This window comes from Fragaria vesca, linkage group LG7 (genome assembly GCF_000184155.1).
Source record: "Fragaria vesca subsp. vesca linkage group LG7, FraVesHawaii_1.0, whole genome shotgun sequence".
NCBI classification, from domain to species: Eukaryota; Viridiplantae; Streptophyta; class Magnoliopsida; order Rosales; family Rosaceae; genus Fragaria; species Fragaria vesca.
The window spans coordinates 16,051,462-16,076,560 of record NC_020497.1 but is presented as its reverse complement, the minus strand read 5'-3'; the positions used below and the strand labels follow the sequence as shown (position 1 = coordinate 16,076,560).

Genomic DNA, 25,099 nt, shown 5'->3' with positions numbered 1-25,099 from the left:
GAGAGAGAGAGAGAGCGCTTACAGTCTCCAAGTTCTTCAGGGTTACCTACGGCAGCCTTGGCACAAATCTCAACCATTTTCGATAGCAAAGGAGAGTGAGAGTGGTGTGGAGATCAAAGGTTGGAGAGATCGAGAGAGAAATCTGTCCTTACTTTTAAGATGAGAAGAGAGAGACGTTGCTGGTGGTATTTCCCCTCTTTATTGCAGGTGTTTAGGCTAAATTAGTTGATCTGCATTCTACAGAATTATCCTAGGCTAACCGAAAAGATCGGGGGGTTTGTCAGAAAAAAAAGTTTACACGTACATACGGCAAAACGTAATGTCCTATATATATTGACCCGATTTCATGAACGAGTGTCTTATGTATGCACCATGTACTGTCCTACTGATATTGAGGTTTGACACTACTTTGACCCTGATGCAATAAAAGTTTATGTTCCAACAAAAAAAGTTAATTAGCGAATTGTATTAACCCAAACATTTTGAAGCAGTAAAGTTTGAAATACTTGAGGTCAAGTGTATTAATTAATTAATATTTCAGAAAGGTTGGCACCTGACCCTTTTGGAGCAACCCTGTGTAGGTGAAACCCTAGGGTACGGTTTCGCAAACGGTGGTGGCGGCTTTCCTTCCGAGAGGTTGTTTGTTCGTGTTTGGAGGTGACGAAGATAGGTGCGTGTGCGGCTTCGACGACCTGACAAATTTGGTTTGTGTCAAACAAAGACAAGCATGACTCATGGATTATGATCCTTGTGTACTGTTATTGTCCTGACTTAACAACCTTTAAGGTGTTAAGTTTTATATCACAAAATGTCTCAGTACAATTAAGAATGATTCTCTCACTTATAAGTTATATTTTAATTGTCACCATCCAACGTGGGATCTCTCCTCTTCGACATTATCCCTCACGTGTAACCTAACTTTTAGGCCTACATGTGAAACTGATAAACAAACTAAACATGGCCGCCATGACAACCGAAAAGAGTCAAATCCTGACCCATGACAACCGAAAGAACCAAACAGGGCCATGACCCCTGAAAGAACCACCCGGGCAGATTGGAGACGCAACTAGAGTGGGACCCGCTCTAATACCAAGTCAAACAATGACAAGCATGGCTCGTGGATCATCCTTGTACAATTGTACCGATACTGTCCCAACTTAACCAATTTAAGGTGTTGAGTTTTATATCACAAAATGTCTCGGTACAATTAAGAATAATTCATCCATTTATAATTTATATTTTAATTGTCACTTTTCCAATGTAGGATCTTTCATCTCTAACAATTCTAGTCTTGCCGGGGTCGACGGTTGCCTTGGGTGGTCGGAGGCTTGGAGGTGATCTATTGTGTCAATCGCCATCAATTGGGTCTCGAGGTTTGGCTCTGGCTGTTTCTCGGTCTAGATCTTTGTAATGACTGCATTGATTTTGGCAACTTGGTGTCGAAGACCCTGCTTTGGTTTGATTGAGATCGAGTGCGGATGCTTAACTCATTTTTGAGACGACGGTGCGGCGTTGGTGTTTGGCGGCGTCTGGTGTTTTGAGAGCAGGTCGAGTTCGAGCTTTGTTGATTACTGTTGGCTTTGGGTGAATGGGATTTATCAATCCATTTTGGTGGTTTCAAATATGATGGTGATGGGACAATGGGTGCTAGGCCGACCACCAGAAGGATCGACGACGGCAACAGGTGACATGAGAAATGGTTTGCAGGCTAGGTGCCTTTTATTTGGTGGCCTTAGTAATTGGGCTTGGGCTCAAGGTTTAGGGTTTGTATCTAGGTTTGACCCTTGTTTTATCTAGTGTTTTTGGGCCAGATAGACCAGGTCGCTTCTAGGTGTGACCTAGGTCATTGAATAAGTTGATGCTTGGTTTCATTCTGGTTTCTTCTCTGACGTCATAATGTTAAGAAATTGTCCTCGGATATATATTTTTTTGTTTAATTCTGTATTAGTTGCATGATAGGTTGCATTTGTATTGTTATATCTTGGTTTTTAGGCCTATTCGGGCTTCATACGGGTAGTTCAATTTTGTCGTATCCCTTTGGGTGAGCTATCTCTGTGTAATGTAACTAATTTTTACTATATTAATGGATTGACGCCTCCATTACAAAAAAAAAAAAAAAAAAAACCTAAGTTATTAGTCTAACTAATTCAAATGTGAATCAAAGCAAGAAAATTATTGCTTTGAACACAAAATATATTTAGTCAAATTAAGGTATAAGAAAATCATGCCATTATTATTATAGTTTGATATCATTTCTTTATAAAAACTAGACTAATCAAGAAAAAGTCTTAAGTACAATTATCGTACAGAGTATTATGTACGTGACATGAGTCCTATAAATTTAAATGGTATTCTCTACTCATCTTTTGTTGGCCTGTGTGACTGTGTCATACATAATGCGATGATGAAGAATTGCTTTATTATCAAAATCCAATTTTCTCTCCTACAAAAAGAAAAATGTCTCCAATTTTTCGAGCTCCAACAACCTATAGTTAATCCCCAGTAAAAGTCAAACTTGATCATTTCTATCTGGTAACACACATATTCCTCTATTTCCACCCCCTCTTTCACTTCACCCACTCCTCCTTCCACATTTTGATTCCCAAACATTTTCACTCGTGCCTCATCAATCCTCTGAGGCCTTCTTGCCTGAGCTAAGCAAACGCTGGACTGCTCTCTCATCAATTCCTCATTAAAAAGTTAAAAACCATATCTTCTTGGCGGGAGTTACGCAAGCAAGACAAAAATACTAATTTACTAATTGGTCTCTATTTCCATAAACAAACAAAAACAAAATTTTGAAAAAAATAAACCAAAACGATCCCACCACCTCGCACCAAAGCCAAACCAACGCACATTCTCATTCATTTCTCTCTTTTTTCTGCATCAAACCCAAGAAGAGACTCTGATTCTCTTGCTTCATTTTTGGTATCCAAATACAGAATAAACCACCACAACATAAACCCAGAGTTTTTGTTGCTTCAAAGTTCAAACCATTTCCTTGTCCAAATAAGCAAAAGCTTTGACTTTGTTTGTTTTCCTTTAATATCTCGTTGACCCAGATTTAGGAATATACCGGCGTGTCATTTTCAATTTTTCATGGTTGATTCTAAACAAAGAAACCCAGAAAGCTGAGTGATGAAGACATGAAGTTTGTTAAGTTGGTATCTGAAACCAAGTAAAGGTTGTTGCTTTTGGTGGTGGAATTGGATTTTGGGTTCCTAATCATTGTTTAAAGGTAAACCCTTTAATCAGCCCTCTTATTATGTTTCTTAATATTCTGGGATTGTTGTCTTATATGTTAATCTGATATGAAGTTGCTAGAATATGCATAATTTTGTTGGGTTTTGATTTTTGCGTGTGCTTTTGTCAAAGATGGGTGCTTTTGTTTTCAAATGATTCTGTTATTGGTTTTTGTTTTAATGAAAATGAGAGATGGTTGTAGTTGTACTGGCTGCTATGATTGTTATGTCAGTGTGTGTTTTTGAGGTTTACAGGTCTGAAATTTGTCTTGCATAATAATGATGTTGTGGCTCCATTTACTTAATTCACTTGAGCTTGGACCCTTTGTTGTTTGTTGTGCCAATGATTTGTATAGCAAAAGAAGCTGCCTTTATGATCTGGGTTCTGCCTCAAACTTTATTGTTCTGTAGCTATTAGGTCTGCAGAAACTTTGTTATGATCATATAGATGCTTGAACTTCGCAAATGGAATCTGTAAATCTGTTTCTTTTGTCTCTATTTTTGGTTTTTATATTTGGTTCTGTAAGTCTGTTTATTTTGTGTTCTAAGAAAATGATTAGAGAACATGTGAAAGAAATCTAGAAAAGGCTTTTGTTTTCTGGCCAAGTTCTTCTTTCTTATCTGATTGGATTGTGTCATGCTTATAATCGTATTGCACATTGATTGAAAAATCTTGGAATCATTTTCGTGCAGAAGAGGAGGTCCAGAAAGCTAGGAGTCTTCCATTGCCATCGGAGTCTTGTCCACTTTTTATATTGTTGTTGATAGAAATGGAATCCACACCAATTTCACCAAGTGTTGTTGCAAAGTTAATGGGTCTTGTTGAATCACCACAACAACAGCCTGTCAAAAAAAGAAAAAGAGTACTATCTGAGAATTACTTTCGCCGAGTTGCTTCTATTGGAGTTAGAGAGAAATGTCATTCATTGAGGTTGGTAGTAGATCATCAAGATTATAAGGATGTCTTTGAAGTTGTAAGTCCACTAAAAGGGGATACTGACTTTAACCTGTCAGTTCATAAGGGAACAGAAAACTTGGGATTGTCAGAATTGAAGACAGAAGTGTCAAGGCAGGAGGAATTTCAAGTTTCAACAGAAAAATATGAATGTCTTGGGGAAGTTGGTCTTAATGGCTTACATAAACTTTCGAGGTCTCCATTGAAGTCAAATGGAAAAGGATGCTCCCCCAGTGGAGGAGTTGTTGTTTTGAAACCAAATCATGGAAAGGTCCACAGTTCTGCAAGATGTTTCCCTCCAATGAGTTCCCTTGAAGCTTATCAGTTAGTTGATGAGAAGTGTACAGAGTTTCCTAGTCCTAGCCATGGGAAGATACACCTTAAACGAATGGAACATACTGCAAAGGTACCAAGGCCAAGTTCCAGAGGTGGCATCTCCCTTGCAATGGCATCTGAACTCATGAGGTCTCCTTACTTGAATTTCTCTGATCGGAGGAACCAATACCAGTCTTTCTCTTCTTCAGATGAATCACATGTAGTCAGGAAATCCAAGGAGCAACTCTCAGCACAATGGAAGATGACTGCAAACTTTGAAGAGTATGGAAGGGCTAACCGTGGCATTACCATTGGGGATTTGCTTTCCATGCCTGTCCAGGAAATAGGGCCTAGAAATTTTGATTACAAGCTGGGTATGCATTTTCGGCCTAGAAAAAAACCTGTTAGGCATGATCCTAAGGACCTGGACCTCAGTAAGTTTAGAGAACATCAAGATAGATACGAAGCTCTCTGTAGTGAGTGGCCTTTCACACCTAAAAGGTCTGTCAATTGGGCAAAGAGTAGGTCAAGTGAGTACAAATTTACCCAGAAGGATGGTTCGAGACCTATAAAGTTGCGAACCAACAATAAGAAATTTCAATCTATTCATAGCCTGATATCAGAAGGTAATCTTATGGTAGAAAATACTTACGTGGTTCACAATGATCTGAAAAATGGAGCTGTGCAGGAAGACAGTAATGCTAAAGATACTTCAGTCCAAAAGGTCTGTTTTTTTTTTTTTTTTTTTTCTTTCTTTCTTTAGAAGAGTCTTTTATTCTCTCTTGTATACAAGTTTTGTGCAGCAATGTACACCTTGAAACCGTTTTGTGGTTGCTTGAATATTATGGTTACCAATGCTGTCTTGTGACGCTTCCTAAAATGTGGTAAAACTGCAGGAAACGTTCATGAAAGTTGATGAAGGAAGCACCTTCCCTTTGCACTGCTTCACCGCATCAGATTGTATGGCAAGCTGGGAGGAAGTTTACCAGCCTAGTCCAGTTTCCGTTCTGGACCCACTATTCAGAAGAGAGAATACACCTTTGCCAGAATGTTTGGGGAGGATCAACGTTGACACCAGTGGTGAGTTTAATTTACTAGAAGGCCTTTTCTCTTTTATATCGCCATAACTTATGTGTCCATGCTTTGTTTGTGTTTTTTTTCAAGTTGTCTATTTAAATCTGTTCTAACTTCTAAGTATGTTTATGCAACTTCATTTCTGAAATCAGAGTACTCTGATACATGCTCCGAAGGTTCTGGAATGATTGTGTCAAGCGACGATGACACTAATGAACGATCTGTGAGCGAGTATAAGGAAAATAATTCAGTGGGATCATTCAGAGTTGAAGAAAGTAGAGACTTTTCCTACCTTATTGATGTGTTAATGGAGGCAGGTTTCTATACTCGGGGAGTAGAAATGGACTGTGATACCTGGTGTTTTGAAGAATGCCCGATGAGCCTTTATGTCTTTGAGAGCCTGGAGAAGAAGTTTGGTGATCAAGTGTCTTGGAATAGGTCAGACCGGAGGCTTCTGTTTGATCGTATAAATGATGGGCTAATAGAGATTCTCCTGCCATCTATGGGTGAACTCATATGGAAAAAGCCCATCTCTAGAAGGATTAGAACTCAGTGTGGTCAGGAGATGATAGAGGAAGAACTGTGGATGTTGCTTGTTATCCAAGAAAAGGAAGGAATGGAAGCAAGAAAGAACTTGGAAGAGAAGCTGCTGAGAAGTGGAATTGGGAAGTTAGACTTGGGAGATGAAATTGATTTTATTGGTAGAGAAGTAGAGAGATTGTTGATTATTGAGCTTGTAGAAGAGCTTGTTAGCAACTTAGCACAGAGAGTTTGAAACAGCAGTGATCTTTTTTTTCCGATAATTTTTTTGAAGAGAGTTACAGAAAAGATATTTAAGTAGATGTAGCTACAGTTTTGATCGAGGGGTTGAGAAAGATATATGTATAGAATCAAATATATTTCTTCATACATGAGTGAAATCAGATTGGTTCTTATGAGTTCATGAATTGTTCTAATGAAACTTTACATGGATAAGGATGATACTAACTGGATGGTTCTATCTGATCACTTGTTTTCATCTTTGTATCTGTTCTATCTGTCAAAACTGGATTTAACAAAACGAATTAAGAAAAAATGTCATGTTGGATTTCAGCACTCTTCCTGGTTTAAATCCCACCTAATTTATGAAGGGATTTGTATTGACACGAAGCAAGAGCCACAAAGATTTAAAATTAACTAGCTGAATTGTGTTTTTTCTGCAGATTATGAAGTTACAGATTTTTTAAGCACTAATTGCTGGTGTGTATCTGAGCCTTGAGCCTTGTGAAAGCAAGAGTGGATCTTTCTTAGCTGACCTAAACCTCTATACAAATTCAAACCATTTCTCTTCATTCAATTTCAACGCCTTTAGGTCTGAATTCTTAAGGACAACGTTAAGGTGCCTAGCTAACCAGAACACTATAACAGGAAAGATTTAGCACCTACTCCATTCCACCTACTCCTTTCAAAAGCTCAAGCTATATATGCATCTACAGAAACACATCCTTCAATCCATTATCCACAACTCTAAACAAGAAACTTTCCAACTTGGACATCAATTCCCTCACATTGTCACATGGAAGCTCACAAAATGTTCTCTGTCACCTACCTACTATTCCTCACCCTCACCATTTTCTCTGCCATCTCAGCACGAACTCTCGAGGAGCAACCACCGGTTCCTGTAGTCCCTCCGGTGGTGTCTAATATAATCAGCACACCTTCCATCAATGCTGTACCAGTAGTCACTCCTTCAGCTACACAGCCTGCCACAGTGGCTGATGACCACCATTCCCTAGTCTTCTTCCTGCATGACATTCTAGGGGGCACAAACCCCACAGCTAGAGCCATGACAGGGATAGTCAATAGCCCTGCAGTCAATGGTCAAGTACCATTTGCCAAACCAAATGGAGCAGTCCTGCCATTTAACAATGGGGTACCCCAGAACAACAACAACAACGGTATTCTAAGCAACAACAACATCCCTTTTCTCACTGGACTCAGTGGAACTACCCAAAATGCGATACGAAACAATAACAATAACAACAACAACAATTTCATCAATGGTGGACAGCTCTTTCCAGGAGGCTCATCACTCCAAAACCTCATGTTTGGCACAATGAGTGTGTTTGATGATGAGCTAACCGAAGGGCATGAGCTGGGGTCTGGTTTGGTTGGCAAGGCACAAGGTTTCTATGTGGTGAGTTCTGAAGATGGTACTAGTCAGACTATGGCTTTCACTGCTATGTTTGAAAGTGGGGGTTATGCTGATAGTCTTAGCTTCTTTGGGGTCCATCGTGTGGCTGCTTCGGAGTCTCACTTGGCCATCATGGGTGGCACCGGAAAGTATGTTGATGCGAAAGGGTTTGCCATTGTTAAGACCTTCCCAGCTACCAATGAGCAACAAACTGATGGAGCTGAGACCTTGCTGCAGTTCATTGTTTATATTACTTACTAATATATGGGATTCAGGGTGTTTTTCATTTTCAAGTTTGACAACAAATGTAGTTTGCATTACCTGTGATTTGGAGAAATGAAATGATTCCAATTTGTTTTCTGTAACATATATTATGCAAAATTGAAACTTCTGCACCTTAAAAACAGAACTGCATATCAATTGTTGGTTCCTCAACGTCATTGAGGGTGTGTAATTATAAAGTACTTGTAACAAACTTACTGAACAAAGATGAAGCAATGCTAGCTACCGTATGAAACAGAAAAAGGAAAAAAAAAAAAAAGACCTTTCCGATTTTAGATTGCAAAATCTGTTCACATCAATGAAAACCATTCAAGACAGAAATGCAGTTCTAGATTTCACTAGGCGGTATCATCAACTGAAACCAGATATATAATAATGTCTGAAGAAGGAAAGAGAGAGCCTACTCTACAGTAAGCAAATCAAATTGTGGCATTCACTAAAATACTTGTCCTGGCAAGCTGGTGCTGAAACTGAATACATAGTGTTAGAGACATTAAATCCTTGCTTCCATCAAACCTATTTCCTTCCCCAAATCAAGCTTCTTGATAGTGATTTATTCTGATATGTCAGTTACAGATATAGCATTGATAGTAGGCTAATCTTGTGGATCTTGTAGTTATATTTAGTTATTGTTAGGCTCCAAATACTGGTCTATATATGTGTAAACTTGTAAATCATTCAGCAATGGAAATCAATCACTTTCTACACATAGTTCATATAGATCATATCTCATCTCCATTCATCATATAAACTAGAGCTGAGAGCATTTACTGAGGTTTGAGCAATATATTGCCATAGTAGTTGCTCATTCCCTGGAAGATCATAATGTGGCCTCAGATAGGAAAAGCTTCAGTCTTTTCATTAGTTGTGGCTTAAGTGCTTAACCAGTTAACCAGGTAGTAGTCAACTAGTCATAGCCTGTAAGTTGAAAGTCCTTATATTTTAACTAAAACAGTAGTTAATCAACATAAGTTTCTTCGATGAGAAAAGAAAAGTACAGAACAAAGCCTCTAGCTAGCACCCAACCTAATAATCCGAAAACGATTCTACTCGTTCGAAGGTGGCCTAATAACCAAATGTTTTGAGAGTACATCTATGATCTAGATTGACATAAGCATCAGCTACAAAGTTCGCCTCTCTCTAAGAATGCAGTTAAGGCTAATTAATAATCTCACCTTCTAAGTTGCCTTAACAAAGATGTGAAGATCGAACAGTTGTAAAAACATGTGAAGAACAGAACACAAGTTTTTTCATTCAATTAAAGATACATGGGAAAATAGATACATCAAATCCAACACTGACATTATCAAGCACACAATACTAAACACACAAACACATGTTACTCAGAGAGGTAAACACTGATCTGCATGATGGTATCTACACCGTCCGTTGTGTGCTGGTCTTCCTGATGAAGGCTCTCAATGGCCGCGTAACCATTCGCATTCTCATACTTCCCGGTCCCGCCGATCACCGCAATGTGTGACACCGGCGACGCAGTGCGGTGGACCCCAAACAAGCTGATGGTGTCCTCCACGTCATGCTCGCCGTGCATGAGAACAGTGAACGCCATTGTGTGGCTGTTCCCGTCCAAAGAGCTTGCCAAGTAAAACCCTTGAGCCTTACCGAGCACGGCGGAGCCGAGCTCCTCTCCCTCGGTGAGTTCGTCGTCGATGACGGTGACTGAGCCGAACATGAGCTTCTGGAGGGTGGCGCCGTTGGGGAGCTGGCCGGCGGTGACGAAGGGCAGGTTGCTGCCGCCGTTGACGATGTTGTTGTTGCCGGAGTTTTGGATGACGGTGCTGGTTTGGGAGTTGGTGAGGCCGGTGGTGCCGGTGAGGCCGGCGAAGGAGGGGAGGCTGTTGCGGTTGTTGTTGAGAAAGCCGTTAAGGTTGTTGTTGTTTAGGGGGGTCCCACCGCTGACGGGGAAGATGTTGTTGTTGGGTTTCGAAAAGGGGACGTTGGCCACGGTGTTGGCGATGAGCCCCGTCACCACCCGAACCGACGGGTGGGACCCGCCGAGAATGTCGTGCATGAAGAAGGCCAAATGCGGTTTCGCCGCGGTGGTGGCGGAGCCGGCCACGGGTGTTGCCACCGGGAGAGGTGCGGTCGGAGTAATGGGGCCCGCTACGGGGATTGGTGCGGTTGCGGAGGGGATGGTGGGACCCGCTACAGGTGCTGGCACGGTAGTGGTGACGGGTTCTTCGGGTTGGGGTGACTCGGCTTCTGGCACCGCAGGGGTGACAGGAGGGACTATTGGTGTTGCCACATCAACGGGTGGTGTGACATCATCAACTGGGGCATCGTCCACATTGTCATCAACAGTTGTGGTGACAGGGATTTGGCCACTTGGCAACGGGGTGGTAGGATTTATCGGGTTTGAGGCTAGTACAGTTGTCGGAAGGGGATTGGTTACCTCATCAAGGATCCTTGCTGAGTTGGCATATCCAAGTGTGATGATGGCTAGGAACAAAATGTAGAGGGTGGCCTTGAGTGCTTTGGAGGCCATTTTAGGTTGTGAGGATATGAGGAGTATTTGCTTAGACTCTTGGGAGCACCAGAATGTAATGGATTTGAGTGAGTTGTGTTTGAGAAATGAAATGGTTTGTGTTGTTATATATAGTTTTCTGAAATCTCCCAAGTGATGGAGTTGTTGTACCCTTTTTTTTCTTTGCAGGGTGTCTTTGGTTGAGAAAACCAACTCCCTATGAAATGGAATTGCTACTCCTTTTGAGTAGTTAAGATGGTACTGGTGTATGAGTATATATGATTAGGTGCTGTCCACTACAGCCTGGTGTTTTGGCATAACCTTATTGGGGGACTGGTGCAATTTTACCTATAGAGCATTTAGAGTAATAACCACATTTCATACATGGGTAAAAACTACAGGAATAAACTCAATAGTGGCAGTTAATGAATTAAAACTTGAAAGTGAAGCAGTTGAAACTATCTCCTTCCATTTCTTTAGATACTTCTTCATAGCATAATCATTTACTAAGCAAAAGAAACCCTTAAGGTCTCTCTGCATACTGGTAAGTGATTCTTGAAACAGAAAGGACTAAACATTCAAACCCATTATGTTACATTTAGTGATCAAGTTCTATGGAGTTGCAGTAGATTTAAAATTGTGGATTTTTTCCAAGATCATTTGAGTAATTGAGAAGACCAACTCCCAAATTTGATAGAGTCATCACTATTTAGTACTGATCTGCCAAGTTCTAACTCTTATAGAGAGCTGCTATTATGAAAAAACTGCAGAAGTCCATTTTACAGCATCTTGTGGTGGGATGTTTTAACATATGCTCAAAATTTTGGCCTTCTTTCACTTTTATAATCATAATATCATTCTTATAAACAAAAATGCATATGGAGATCTGTTGGAAGAAAAAATTGTTAGCCACCAATTGATTAGGTTCAAAATCTGGTATTAATCCTTCCCTACTTGATTGAAGAAAGGAGTTCGTAATTGAAAAGATGTCTGTTTGCAATTTTGTCTAGGAAACTGATTGATTTCATGATGCATTTGGTTTCTCAACCCAATTGTGAATAACATCATTCCTATTTATAACCGGAAACATAATACAACCAGAATCTACAATCAGAAAATGAGGTTTCTAGCTACTAGCTGAGATAGACATTGAGCTTGAACATCTTGCTGGCTGCTTCTTCAGTTTTCACTGTCTTAACAGTTGCATAGCCATTTGCACCCACATACTTCCCAATGCCACCAACAACAGAAATATGCGATTCATCATGCACATCCCTGCGATGAACCCCGAAAAGTCTCAATCCATCCTTAAATTGATTATTGGCAAAATGTGCAGTCATGGCCATCATATGGCTACTCCCATCTTCAGAGCTTGCAACATATATCCCCTGTGCTTTTCCAATGACCAGTGAACCATACCCTGAAGTAAAAGTTTCAAATATGTCCTCATCGATCACAGTTACTTCCCCAAACTCCAGTTCTTGCAGTGTGGCTCTAGCAGGAAAAAATAGTCCAATGCTGGATAAATCTAGCGTTTGAGTGGAGAATCCCGAAACTGGAGTAGTAGGATGCATGGGGTTGATTTCTGAGATGGGGACTCCTCCATTTGGAGGAAATACTCCTAGTGGTTTCGAAAATGGCAGCTCAGGACTTATCACTTTGGTGGTTGCTGGTTTGGTCTTGGATGAGGGTTGTGTCACATTCATGAGCACATCTCTCATTAGGAATGTGAGTTTGTGAAGGTGATTGTGAGGGTGTGATGGCTTTGAATTGCTTAGGCTTCGAGCAGCGGCAAAAGGATGGTTTATGGTGGTGGTGATCAGCAGGATGAAGCTGCAAGCTATGGTTAGCCTTGCCATGTTGGTTCTTGAGTTGAGATTGTGTCTTTAGATAGCTGTTTTGTCCGCGCCAGTTTATTCATCTATATGAGGATGATTCGTGAATGGATTTGGTGAATATGGGTTCGGTGGCTAAACTGCAGGTTATTGTCATTAATTTAGTAGCTGTGGAATTAGCATGCTAAATCATAAACAATACAGTAGACAAGGGAAATTAAGTAACCACTATTGGTGGATTTAGAACAATAGACTGTGGAAAACTCCAAGACTATATCCACAACTATCCAAGAGTTGATCTTTAATATTGGACCAAAAATTGTTTGATTTTTGCACCATCTTCATATTTAGCACATCCATATTTTCTGAGACTATTAACGCATTAATCTTTCACTACACAAGTGTTGCATGCATTACCAAAACCTAAACAAATTTGGTTCATCACAACATGCATTTGTGTTGCATTCAGCTCTATTTATAAGTGAGGCATCCAGAGGTGAAGGAAACCATACATTCCTCCTCTCACTTTTTTTCTGATACCAAACTACACTAGATTAGTTTTTCTCAGATTTTAGGTTTGGATGATCACAAACCTCCGAACCCATTTTCCCTTGGTTTAGTCTTTGCAGAATGCACATGTGATTAGTGGTGAGCAGTGAGCACCCTCAGCTCTTCCCTGCTGTAATGTTTTGCGTCTGTGATATGTGAATTAACGTGTATGATGTATCCAATGGCCATACGATACGCTACAAATGTGTATGGCAATTGAGGATGTTAACAGATTATGGATGCAGGACTCTCCATCATCTCAATCCTTGCACTAAGGCAGGGCGTGAGCCACTACACCTTCGTGGTGTATCGTATGGGCATTGCAACTGCCTTGGCATGGTACCAAGAGAGACCTTCTAGGCCTAAAATGACTATCAATGTCATGGCAAAGATCGATATCATTTTTATCATTGCAATAAATTTTTCCATTGTTCATATCTCTAGGACCCTCTGTTTTGAATTACTTTGCACTTTGCAGTACTGTAATAGACGAAAACCTACTCGACATGTCCCTTGAGTGTTGTAAGCTCATGAAGTCTTCCCAGTTCCCATCTCTGCTCGTCTTACCCTGCTCGGCAGTCTCAGCCAGCTCTCTGTAGCTGCTCTTGTCGTTAAACAGATAACTAGTTTCTGCTGCTTGGTGGTGAAGGCAGTCTTGTTCTCTAGCATGTTGAGCCATGCCTTTTCACTCAAGATGATATAAGATGATGAAGGATTAAAATAGTTTTGGAATTTAACTCTATAAGTTGGAGATGTAAAACTTATATAAATACTTATAAGTTTGGGTGGCCTAAAATTAGAATTTATGTTTAGGTTTTAGGCCCAAGGTATCGGTTGGAGGTTAATATGCACCGCAAGCTTACCTAGTCTGACTAGGAAATCAACTTCACCCAGAGGGAGATTAGAGCATTGGGCATGGAATGGAGTCATCACCAAACAGATATAAATCAAATACATCTAAAGACCTCCCAAGCAACCCAGAATTTTCACCATTATTGTGCCAAGGGATTGAAACCCGAATTAGGAACTTGGATTATTATTTTCTTCTCATTTCTTTTGTCTTGATTTTTAAATTTTACAGTTTTACGTGGAATGTCAACAAACTATTGTGTCAAACCATAAAAATTTGGTGGCTTAGCATGAAATTGTTACAGCCTATTCGGTTTTTGTAGAATTCAAAACTATTGAATATCCCTAACTTAAAAGGGCCAAGTATAACCCTAATATGAACAGAATTTGCACACCGAGAGCCTAATCAAATGACCAGTAATATATTCAAAATTTTTTTTTTTTTATAGAAAAATGGCGGCTGAGGAAGCTAGAAGTAGTTTTAGGTATGACCTCTCCTCAACAAATGTTTTTCACAAGCTGAGGTTCGAACCAAGAGTCTTCTATTACCGAGAGGATTCTTACAACGTTCGCCCCACTTACAGCCTAGTATGTTTCCACTGGACTAATCCCAGTGGGTTCCAAAATCCTTTTCCATTTCGAAAGAGTTCTCAAAGAATAAAAATAAATCCTTTTCCTTTTCGAAAAGAAAAAACTCAAAAAAGAAATATCCTTCTTCTTGTATAAATAGTTAAACACACAACACCCTCCAAAGTCGAAACCTTGAAGTTTCTGATACCTGAAGCAATTACCTTCTGCATAATCTCCAAAAACCCTAACGTTCACACTCTCCACAACCCAAATTTCCAATGCACCTCTACAGTCTCACTCTCCAGCGCCCCACGGGCATAGTCTGCGCCATCCACGGCAACTTCTCCGGCGACAAAACCCAAGAAATCGCCGTCGCCCGCGGCAAAGTCCTCGACCTTCTCCGCCCCGACGCCACCGGTAAGATCCACACTCTCCTCTCCGTCGAAATCTTCGGCGCCATCAGGTCCTTGGCCCCGTTTCGCCTCACCGGCTCCGGAAAAGACTACATCGTCGTCGGCTCCGATTCCGGCCGAATCGTAATCCTATGCTACAACCCAAACAAGAACGTATTCGAGAAGATTCACCAAGAGACCTTCGGAAAATCCGGGTCTCGCCGCATTGTTCCGGGTCAGTATTTGGCTACTGACCCGAAAGGTAGGGCGGTTATGGTTGGAGCCTGTGAGAAGCAGAAGCTGGTGTATGTTTTGAACAGGGATGTGGCTAATAGATTGACGATATCGTCACCGCTAGAGGCACATAAGTCTCATACAATTGTGTTTTCGATTTGTGGAGTTGATTGTGGGTTTGATAATCCTGTGTTTGCTGCCATTGAGGTGGATTATTCCGATATCGATTCGAGTGGGAATGCTCGAAAGTGTTTGACATATTACGAGCTTGATTTGGGGCTTAATAATGTGTGCAGGAAGTGGAGTGATGAGGTTGATAATGGGGCCAATTTGCTGGTTGCGGTTCCAGGAGGCGGCGATGGGCCGAGTGGAGTGTTGGTTTGTGGAGAGAATTTTGTGGTTTATAAGAATCAGGGACAGGAGGATGTGAGGGCTGTGATTCCTCGGCGTGCTGATTTGCCTGCAGGGCGTGGGGTTCTTATAGTTTCGGCAGCTACTTGTAGGATGAAGAAGTCTATGTTCTTTTTTCTTGTGCAGACTGAGTATGGGGATATATTCAAGGTGAGTTTGGAGCATGATAAGGATGTTGTCAAGGGAGTGAAGATTAAGTACTTTGATACAATCCCAGTTACGACTTCAATGTGTGTGTTGAAATCGGGGTTGTTGTTTGCTGCTTCGGAGTTTGGGGATCATGCTTTGTATCAGTTGCAGGCATTAGAGGAAGATCCTGATGTGGAGTCCTCCTCGGCTTTGGTGAGGGCAACTGATGAGGGTTTCCTGCCTAGGAAACTTAAGAACCTTGTTAGGATTGATCAGGTTGAGAGCTTGATGCCGATAATGGACATGAAGGTCTCTAATCTGTTTGAAGAAGAAACGCCTCAAATATTCACACTTTGCGGGCGGGGTCCTCGTTCATCTCTCAGGATACTAAGACCTGGTTTGGCTATCAGTGAGATGGCTGTGTCAGATCTTCCTGATGTACCAAACGCTGTCTGGACAGTGAAAAAGAAAGTGAGCGATGAGTTTGATGCATACATTGTGGTGTCCTTTGCAAATGCTACTATTGTGCTTTCAATTGGTGAGACAGTCGAAGAAGTTATTGACAGTGGATTTCTTGATACCACCGCTACACTTGCCGTGTCTTTGATAGGTGATGATGGTATCATGCAAGTTCATCCAAATGGCATTAGGCATATTAGGGACAGTGGACGTGTCCATGAATGGAGGACTCCTGGAAAGAGAAAGATTCTATCGGTCGGCTCTAATAGACTTCAGGTAGTTATTGCTTTGAATGGAGGAGAACTTATATACTTTGAGGTTGATATGACTGGTCAACTGGCGGAGGTTGAGAAGCATGAATTGTCCGGTGATGTAGCTTGTCTGGACATTGCCCCAGTACCTGAAGGGAGACAGAGATCTCGTTTTCTTGCAGTTGGCTCGTATGACAATACGATTCGTATATTGTCATTGGATCCTGATGACTGTATGCAGATATTGAGCGTTCAAAGCGTCTCTTCAGTTCCAGAATCTCTCCTATTTCTTGAGGTTCAGGCGTCAGTTGGTGGTGAGGATGGTGCCGATCATCCTGCCAACCTATTCCTTAATGCTGGTTTACAAACTGGGATTTTGTTCAGAACAGTGGTAGATATGGTGACAGGTCAGCTTTCTGATTCCCGTTCACGATTCTTAGGACTAAGAGCTCCGAAGCTATTTTCTATTAATATAGGAGGCAAGCCCGCTTTCCTTTGTTTATCAAGTCGCCCTTGGCTTGGCTATATTAATCAAGGAAAGTTTCTGATAACACCCCTATCTTATGAGGCTTTGGAATATGCTGCCTCATTTTCATCTGGTAATTGTACAGAAGGTATAGTTGCTGTTGCTCGCAGTTCCTTAAGGATTCTTATGATTGAAAGATTAGGAGAAACATTTAATGAAATTGTGATTCCTCTGAGGTACACCCCTAGAAAGTTTGCTGTTCAAGTGAAACAAAAGCTTTTGGTAATTATCGAAAGTGATCAAGGAGCATTCACCGCAGAAGAGCGTGAAGCGGCAAAAAGGAAAACTAGGGAGGATGTAGATGAAGATTTCTCTCCAGCAATGAAGCGTAGGAAGGGTAGTAACGGTGAAGATCTTTCTCCACCAAAGGAATACTCTGAGGCTGCAGAAATGGGTGAAAAAGGAAATGGTAATGTGGAGCAGATGGAAACTGATGATAATGAGGATGTTGCCCTCTCTGATGAGCACTATGGCTATCCAAAGGCAGATTCTGACAAATGGGTTTCTTGCATTAGAGTTGTTGAACCAAAGACAGCAAAAACAACTTGTTTGCTGGAACTCGATAACGAATCTGCAGTCAGTGTATGTACGGTGAATTTTCATGATAATGCCGGTCTAGTTGGGGCGGCTCCTCTGAAGGAGCATGGTACACTTTTGGCTGTTGGAACTGCAAAGGGACTTCAATTTTGGCCCAAGAAAAGTATAACTAGAGGATATATTCATATATATCGCTTTCTTGATGATGGAAAATCCCTTGAACTTTTGCACAAGACCGAAGTAGATGGGATTCCTCTTGCTTTATGCCAGTTTCAGGGAAGACTACTAGCAGGGATAGGACCAGTGCTCAGACTATATGATTTGGGGAGAAAAAGGTTGCTTAGGAAATGTGAGAATAAGCTGTTTCCCAACGATATTGTATCCATTCACACCTATCGTGATCGAATATATGTTGGTGACATTCAAGAGTCATTCCACTACTGCAAGTATAGGCGGGATGAGAATCAGCTGTATATATTTGCTGATGATCGAGTTCCAAGATGGCTGACAGCATCGTTCCATATTGATTTCGACACCATGGCAGGTGCGGACAAGTTTGGGAATGTGTACTTTGTGCGGTTACCACAGGACGTTTCAGATGAGATAGAAGAAGATCCAATAGGGGGGAGGATAAAATGGGAGCAGGGCAAGTTGAATGGGGCTCCAAACAAAGTGGAGGATATAGTTCAGTTTCATGTTGGTGATGTAGTCATCTCCTTGCAGAAGGCATCTCTAGTTCCAGGTGGTGCTGATTGCGTCTTTTATGGGACAGTGATGGGTAGCTTGGGTGCATTGTGTGCATTCACTTGCCGTGATGACATTGACTTCTTTTCTCACCTGGAGATGTATATGAGGCAGGAACATCCACCCTTGTGTGGGAGAGATCACATGGCTTATAGATCAGCTTATTTCCCGATTAAGAATGTGATTGATGGAGATCTTTGCGAGCAGTACCCAACATTGCCTATGGATGTACAGAGGAAAATTGCGGCCGAGTTGGATAGGACTCCTGCAGAGATACTAAAGAAACTTGAGGAAATTCGAAATAAGATCATTTAAGAAAGAACAAGCTCAATGGGATCCTCCTGGTCTTTTTTCATACTTTCTGCATTTAGTGTCCCTGATTAATATCGTTGTTGGTCAAACAGATGCTGGATACTGATGAGAATTTGGTTTTTTTGTGCAGGTCAATTTGAGAGGCATGTGGCAAATGAATGTTAGGATTAACCAGAAGTGTTACCAAAAGAAGATAATTCGCATCTTGTAGACACTTTATGTTATAATTTCTCGTAATCGATTTCCTTTTTCGTTCCTGTTCTCCTGTTCGTTTTCTGTTTAACAACATGCAAGGTTTATCATTTATGATAATTTGAATTGCTTGAAAGTCCAGTTGCAATGTGATTGATTTCATAGCAATGATTTAAAATGATAAACTAATCTAGTGTTTTCGTGTTACATCATATTTATGTTAACATAAGACATTTTCTTACTTGCAACCTGTTTGAAGCTGTAATGCTGTGTTATCAAGTATAAATAGTGCATAAAACAAAATTTACTATTGATTACTCGGTGTAAATCCAATTTTCTTTTTGGCAGGTCACCTGGAAAATCAACGAGATAAAGACAATGGGGTGTGTGGTATATGATATCTTGCTGCCAGTGTGAAGCAACATGGCTTTCATCATTTGTGTAATAGTTTTACAGAATGGTAATTGAAATTTCTCTATAAAACCTTTTTACATGTAATTCCCAGCAATACAAGGAAACAGAAAAATAAATCCAATAAACAAATATATCATCTGCAAGTTACTTGCTCTGTTTTTATCTACTATAAACTTCTTTGTCATTCTCCATCTTCAACTCTCCTTCTAACCTTGAATTTGCCATGGAACATCTCTTGTCTAACCAATTGATCATGTCTGAAAACACAACCTCAATGTTCTCCAGTGGCTCTCCATAGAGCAGACCATGCCACATCTCTGGATACAACTTCAATGTCTTATCATAACTCGACGCCACTTCATATAGCTGTTTACTAGCCGATTTGTCAGTTACTTTATCCTCTTCGCCGTGGAGGATTAGGAACGGCAATGTGACCTCTTGAAGCCTTTGCTCAAGTTCCGTGCTGACCCTCAAGAGTTCAGTGCCGGTCTGCAGACGAGGCCTGCCTTTGTAACAGTAGGGGTTTTCCCTAACCTGTTTTCTAACCTCGGGTACTTTGAAAGCAAAATCAATGACATCATTTGTAGGGATTATTTTCCAGGTTGGAATAACCCTGCAGAGCTGAGTCAAAACACTGACCACAACTGGAGATGGCTTCATTTCATCTGAAATCTGTTAACACAAAACAAATAGATTAGTTTACATCAGAATCTTGAATACACTATTCAAGAACTAACAAAAAAAAAAAACTTGAATTATAATTTGACTGTATGCTACATACGCCTTTGTGGAATGATTCAAACTATTTGCTGTACCATGCTTATTATACTAATCACAGTCCCTAATCACCCAATTAGACATCGATTATCGACAAGATGCCGAAAAATCTATGTGATTAACAGATGGATTTGGTCAACAAATACATTTTTAAAACTAATGTAAAATAACAGAACTGTATAATTTTTTGGTGTATGTATGTACGACTGTAATCTAAATCAAAAGCTCCAACAAAAAGGTCCAATATAAACGTGTGGGAACAAAAAAGAAAGAGTAGAAGACAAACAAAAAGAAGCAAATTGATATTAGCTAGGTCTTAGGATGAGTGCTCTTTACCTTACACATGGGGGCAACTAAGACCGCACCATCCCAATATTCTGGCTTTTTCCTATGAACAAGCAGAGCCACAGCTCCTCCCATTGACTCTCCCAACAGATACCTCGTCTTCCCTTTGTTCTCTTTGCTCTCTGATCAATGGAATTTAACCATCAATATCCAACACATACATATGATCCACCAATATGCTTGTTTCAGAAACTATTTAGTTTTCGAGTGCAGAATGAAAAAACTAGGAGTGTGAATACTAACCGCAAATGTTTGTGAAGTGAGAGGTGCAGTCATCGACAACAGCATCGAAGCTTTTGACAAAGCCTGCAAGGCCTGCTGATTTTCCATGGCCTTCATAGTCTATCCCATATATGGCAAACCCTGCTTTGGCTAGTCTGATTGCAGTACCTATATACATGATCATTGATATGAGTTTTAAATCTTGATGGGAAAATCAGAATTTGTCCAAATAAGTAAGTAGTACTCACTGTTCATGGTGATGCTGCACTCCATGCCATATCCATGACAGATCAAGATCAAGGCTTTCGGGGGCTTGTTGTTTTCTGGGAGCCATTTGCATGTGAAAAGCTTCATTCCTCTAGAGTTGAAGATATACTCCTGCAATCAAAGACGAACCATTAGAATCACACACAGAAAGCAATCTTTCTGAAAACAAAATAAGAATCCAACTCAGAACTTGGGCTAACCTCTTCATATATGACATTCCCCATATCAATGGCCTGCAGACAATCATAAACCAAAACACAAAACAGATCAGAAAACAAACAAACACATAAAAACCAACATGATATTGAGAACAAGAACAGTGAGTGTGAAAGAGAGAGAGAAAGAAGGGTACCATGATATCAAGAACAGTGAACGAGTGAGAGAATTAGTGCAGAGAAAGATTGAGACTGAAGAATACAGGAATACAAAAACGAGTGGGATGGTTTTGTGGGAAAGTGCTGAGGTTTACATATATATAGGAGGAAGCTGAAGGCCAGGCCGTGTTGTATTGTGGTCAACTCTGCACCCTGTTTCACAATTTGGACTTTTCAAAAGGGAGTTTATAAAGTTTGAAACTTAAATTGATGAAAACGAATTGACACAACTGAATAGGAAGAGTGGTAGTACTTTAGAGATTGGAAGGAACCAAATAAAATCAACTTGACACACACGCTATGGCTTTAGCGGCCTATATTGTATTATTGTAGATAACTAATTAGGATATAATATTAGCTCCCACAAATCATATAGAAGAATACTCTAACTCTTTGCTTGAACTTAGGATCTGGCTTCTTTGAAAATCAAGGCTGTCTATGATAGAATATTAGAGATGGATAACAAACTAATTAGTTGCAAATTGGTGCAAAGAATGTGGGTGAGGTTTTGAGTATTTTAATCCGGATATGATTCTTGCATTGGATAGTTATAGAAGTAAATTATCTAATTTAGTATTATACAAGATATACAAGGGATATTATCCATTTGGGATTTTTGATTAAGTAATTAACTTCTTTTCTGGGAATGATTGGTTTGATTCTCAATCAGACATGATAATAATCTGTGACAATAAATTTGTGTAACACATATATATCTAAGTTATGGCCGCTAGCTTATCAAGCTTGCTTGTAAACGAATTGAACTGATTAGCTAGGGTTATCTTTTCAGTCTTAATAGTTCTGGTAGAGATAAAGCATCATGTAATTCATGTCAATGAGCACTTAATGGTAGATGAGTACGTGTCAAGAAGAAAACGTTTTTCGAGTAACGATCGAGGGCTCTATAAACTATGACCGTCACTTATTTTAGTTTTGTTTAAATTTCCGACCTATGTATAATACAGGATCACTAAAACATTATCTCTTGAAATGATTAAGATTGGGAACCTAATTTATGGTGAGATCAGCGATCCTTGTACGTAGATCCCAAACTTGTCTTGGCCACATTTTGTGCAAGAGTCTTATTCCATTATCTCTTGCTAAGTCAAAATGTGCATAAACGCCAAGCTAGGCAATGTGGGGCTTTGCATCCATTGAATGATGTTTGAGTTTCCTTTAGGTGCTTCAGGTTCAGGGGACATGAAAATCAGATAAGAAGGAAATGGAAGATATGATTGGGAATTGAGAAGATAAGTCCTCCAATAGTTGATGGGAAAACTTTTGGCCAATAAAGATGCTCCTTTTCTAGAAACTTTGGTGGATCATGAAATTAAAAGGTGATTTTATGGGTTAGCTCGACTATTCAAATCACTTTAAGGGGGTGTAAATAAATGGGTTCGGTTCATGTATTTAGTTAAGTATGTTAGTTTAAGTTAAATATGTTTGTTAGTAGCGTTAATCTGGTCACTAACTGACCAAGAAATTTATATAAACTGTTTTTAGATTCTCATATCTCGTTAGCTAACAATCACGTGTTTGTGATTTGTTGAGCTCAGAAAACCTTTTTCTTTCTTCCTTTTTTTTGAATAGGCTGAAAACCAATTTCCAAACATGTAGCATGCATCCAATTATTTGCCTTTTAGGGCCTCAGCTATTCAGTAATTCAGACGTGTATCATAATCGACGGCGTTCTTGACCGACCACATGGAAATCATGTCATGCGTGAATTTCATTCATATCCTTAGAGAGGTCGACTTAATGATTTCATATACCAAATGTACGAGACCATTTGCACCTCAAAACCCAACCAAAAATATCAATATACACTGAAAAAGAAAGATCATGTCAACGTACGCGGTTGTAACTGGGTTCTCTGGACGGAAAACCATACTGTGGCTTTGTCATTTTCTGATTTGATACAAAACTTGCTGATGAATTGGTCAGTTTTCATGGATTTATGAGTTTGTTTGCAGGTATATATAGACAAAGGTAAAATTATGTGTGATCGGTATTGGCCTGCATATGGAAGATCGAGGCCATGCATATAACTTGTTCTTCTTGTCTGTTTGGCTCTATGACTGTGTAATTCATGGAGCACAGCTAGCTGATTCTCTAAATAACTTACTCAAATAAATTCAATTCAAGTGTTGCTGATGTTTGGTTGATTCATAAATTTTACTTTGATATTTGCTATAAATCTACAAAACATATGTGAGCAAACCCTTTCAAAAACAAAAACAAAAAAATAGCATCTGTGTGCACAAATTTGTTGTCATTATAATGAGGTGAATATTTTTAGTGTAATATGCGGTTTCACTATAGCCTTTCAAAAACACCTTGTATATATTCTGTTGTGGACATAAGGTGCCAATGTAGTTGTACAATCCCCTATGCATGCAATTAGTGTGACAGTGTAATGAGGGCGGAAAACATGCATAGCAGAGCTAAAAAAATTGCATGGAAACCGTTCTGAACCGCATTCTGAATCGAATTTCAGTTCAATCGGCTATGACATTGCTGAAAATCACTTGTGTGACTAGCAAAATCGTGTCGGTCTCCTCTTTATCTCTTCGTTCTACCACTATATTCAATTGGACATGCGTAGATATGAGGTTTAGATCTAAATCAGCTATAACTAAATAAACGTACAAAATGTCAGCCTCAAGACCCTAAATACGAAAATCATATGATGATTTAGATATCAAATTTGATATTGATTCTCAAAATTGTCAGTTAAACACCTTAACCAACCAAACCACAGCTCACTGACATTTATTGATAATAGATTAAATAGATACATCAATATTTAGTACCTCGGAGAGCCATTGTAGCCCTTCCTCTACCCAAATCTGAAATGCAAGAAACAAAAACACATATTTGGTTAAAACATGCGTTACCTGATTACATTTCCTTGGACAATAATTACATAACACTGAAGAAAAGAAGCGAAACATGGCCTTCATGCATCTCTTGTATTAACATGCCTTCCACTGACCAGTCCTCCTTTTCGCTACCAAGATCATTGATGACTGATAACGCATCGGATTTTAAAATGATATGAGAATGAATGAGTGAAACATGATTGTTGGAGCAACTGTAAACCCAAGGCGCGATGCAGCATAAATCTCACACCAAAAACCCCCACAGCTAACGTGGACATGCAGACAAAGTAGTTAGTGCTTAGTAGTAAACTAATCACAATCGATGATGACAGTCTTACCCACAAGCCCTACATAATTAGTGTTCAATCGTGACATTTCTCCTTTCCAGTTAGCTACTGACCAAGATTATTTGCGACTTAATACATCCACCACTGAGAAAATTTGCCAATAGTTTAAGAAGTCGGCATCCATTTTGGCCTGGGTAGCGTATCTTAGAGGTAGTTCGTCCAAAGTAGTTTAAATTACCTTTTCACTTATATTAGTTATATATGGTCCGGGGGAACGATGATGTCTCTGATGTGTTGCTTGTCCCTATTATTAATGCTAGGGTTTGCTAACAACTACAGTATAATAGGAATTACTTGTCTAATTTGATGCTGTCATATACAATTTGATTTTTGGTTACGTCTTGCAGTGCGTCAATATATTTATATGTATAATATCGTTATTCGACTTGTTCATCGTTATGCAACGTATACTGCTCTTGATGAAACTGTTTAACGATTCAAGAGTCCTCTTATTAAGTACATTGAAGCCACAATGTATACCAATCATAGATGAGAAAAGGAAATAGTTATCACATTCAACTGTAGAACAAAGTTCGACCATCAACTCATCAAGGACATGAGCATTTGGGATGAACAAATACTACTCAACAGCAAGTAGATAGCACAAATGAAACCCAACAAAAAAAAATTGAAAATATATCCGTACGTGATAGTTACCAAATTAAAACCCGCTAATGAGATTATGGAAGAGACTGGGATAGAAAATGATGAGGATGAGAAATAACGAATGCATGCATCATTCAAACAATAAATCTAAACCGTTAAACATTTTAAAATCTAATGACTCATAAACAATGTTAAAATTTGTGTAATGTCTCTTAAACTGAACCTAAAACACATACGTTAACGTTGGATCTTGGGAGCAATGCACAGATGAAATAATATACTCAAATCATAATATAGACTGATTTGAAAGAGTTATTAGCATGTTGAATTTGTTGATAGCGGAGAGAAA

The 25,099-nt window shown here is 39.7% G+C and overlaps 7 protein-coding genes and 1 non-coding gene across 9 annotated transcripts in view; 4 read left to right on the top strand and 4 right to left on the bottom strand.

The window, feature by feature from the left end:
• LOC101312105 overlaps positions 1-302 on the bottom strand; it is a 4,537-nt gene extending 4,235 nt beyond the window's left edge. The window contains exon 1 of the mRNA XM_004308789.1: positions 23-302. Within this exon, the coding sequence (XP_004308837.1) occupies positions 23-77 (55 nt within the window). The 5' untranslated portion in view covers positions 78-302. The remainder of the gene's footprint in view (positions 1-22) is intronic.
• A 2,581-nt stretch (positions 303-2,883) lies between these two features.
• Positions 2,884-4,091, top strand: LOC101295858. The gene is made up of 2 exons (XR_185260.1): positions 2,884-3,238; positions 3,936-4,091. It is a non-coding gene; the product is annotated as an uncharacterized LOC101295858 (transcript).
• A 486-nt stretch (positions 4,092-4,577) lies between these two features.
• On the top strand, positions 4,578-6,435 carry LOC101295565. Its single transcript, XM_004307413.1, has 3 exons — positions 4,578-5,236; positions 5,409-5,592; positions 5,739-6,435. Exons 1-3 carry the CDS (start codon positions 4,586-4,588, stop codon positions 6,359-6,361), a joined length of 1,458 nt encoding a protein of 485 aa, XP_004307461.1. The 5' UTR covers positions 4,578-4,585; the 3' UTR covers positions 6,362-6,435.
• Positions 6,436-7,141: 706 nt separating this feature from the next.
• On the top strand, positions 7,142-8,020 carry LOC101311810. The gene has a single exon (XM_004308788.1). It carries the CDS (start codon positions 7,142-7,144, stop codon positions 8,018-8,020), a length of 879 nt encoding a protein of 292 aa, XP_004308836.1.
• A 1,253-nt stretch (positions 8,021-9,273) lies between these two features.
• On the bottom strand, positions 9,274-10,622 carry LOC101295273. The gene has a single exon (XM_004307412.1). It carries the CDS (start codon positions 10,545-10,547, stop codon positions 9,381-9,383), a length of 1,167 nt encoding a protein of 388 aa, XP_004307460.1. The 5' UTR covers positions 10,548-10,622; the 3' UTR covers positions 9,274-9,380.
• A 1,037-nt stretch (positions 10,623-11,659) lies between these two features.
• On the bottom strand, positions 11,660-12,385 carry LOC101311525. Its single transcript, XM_004308787.1, has one exon. It carries the CDS (start codon positions 12,383-12,385, stop codon positions 11,660-11,662), a length of 726 nt encoding a protein of 241 aa, XP_004308835.1.
• A 2,222-nt stretch (positions 12,386-14,607) lies between these two features.
• On the top strand, positions 14,608-18,989 carry LOC101294506 (splicing factor 3B subunit 3-like). Its single transcript, XM_004307409.1, has 2 exons — positions 14,608-17,028; positions 17,101-18,989. Exons 1-2 carry the CDS (start codon positions 14,608-14,610, stop codon positions 18,325-18,327), a joined length of 3,648 nt encoding a protein of 1,215 aa, XP_004307457.1. The 3' UTR covers positions 18,328-18,989.
• LOC101294795 (monoglyceride lipase-like) lies at positions 18,961-21,029 on the bottom strand. Of its 2 annotated transcripts, none has more exons than XM_004307410.1 (6): positions 20,894-21,029; positions 20,742-20,774; positions 20,523-20,652; positions 20,296-20,442; positions 20,044-20,174; positions 18,961-19,602 (listed from the first exon to the last, which is right to left on the bottom strand). In XM_004307410.1, the coding sequence occupies exons 1-6, from the start codon at positions 20,894-20,896 to the stop codon at positions 19,090-19,092; spliced, it is 957 nt and encodes a 318-aa protein (XP_004307458.1). In that variant the 5' UTR covers positions 20,897-21,029; the 3' UTR covers positions 18,961-19,089. The 2 variants fall into 2 exon arrangements, with proteins under 2 accessions (XP_004307458.1, XP_004307459.1); XM_004307411.1 differs by having other exon boundaries at positions 21,011-21,017.
• Between the last annotated feature and the right edge of the window lie 4,070 nt (positions 21,030-25,099).

What these genes read in the sequence shown, in the direction of transcription:
- LOC101311525 (XM_004308787.1), bottom strand. Translation starts at nt 12,385, where the DNA reads ATGGCAAGGCTAACCATAGCTTGCAGCTTCATCCTGCTGATCACCACC.
- LOC101311810 (XM_004308788.1), top strand. Translation starts at nt 7,142, where the DNA reads ATGGAAGCTCACAAAATGTTCTCTGTCACCTACCTACTATTCCTCACC.
- LOC101294795 (XM_004307410.1), bottom strand. An exon ending in GTGCAGCATCACCATGAACA is followed by an intron (nt 20,443 to 20,522) that starts GTGAGTACTACT and finishes TCATGTATATAG; the next exon opens with GTACTGCAATCAGACTAGCC. An exon ending in TCACTTCACAAACATTTGCG is followed by an intron (nt 20,175 to 20,295) that starts GTTAGTATTCAC and finishes TCCATTGATCAG; the next exon opens with AGAGCAAAGAGAACAAAGGG.
- LOC101295565 (XM_004307413.1), top strand. Translation starts at nt 4,586, where the DNA reads ATGGAACATACTGCAAAGGTACCAAGGCCAAGTTCCAGAGGTGGCATC. An exon ending in AAGATACTTCAGTCCAAAAG is followed by an intron (nt 5,237 to 5,408) that starts GTCTGTTTTTTT and finishes GTAAAACTGCAG; the next exon opens with GAAACGTTCATGAAAGTTGA. An exon ending in GATCAACGTTGACACCAGTG is followed by an intron (nt 5,593 to 5,738) that starts GTGAGTTTAATT and finishes TTCTGAAATCAG; the next exon opens with AGTACTCTGATACATGCTCC.
- LOC101294506 (XM_004307409.1), top strand. Translation starts at nt 14,608, where the DNA reads ATGCACCTCTACAGTCTCACTCTCCAGCGCCCCACGGGCATAGTCTGC. An exon ending in AAAGGAAAACTAGGGAGGAT is followed by an intron (nt 17,029 to 17,100) that starts GTAGATGAAGAT and finishes TCTCCACCAAAG; the next exon opens with GAATACTCTGAGGCTGCAGA.
- LOC101295273 (XM_004307412.1), bottom strand. Translation starts at nt 10,547, where the DNA reads ATGGCCTCCAAAGCACTCAAGGCCACCCTCTACATTTTGTTCCTAGCC.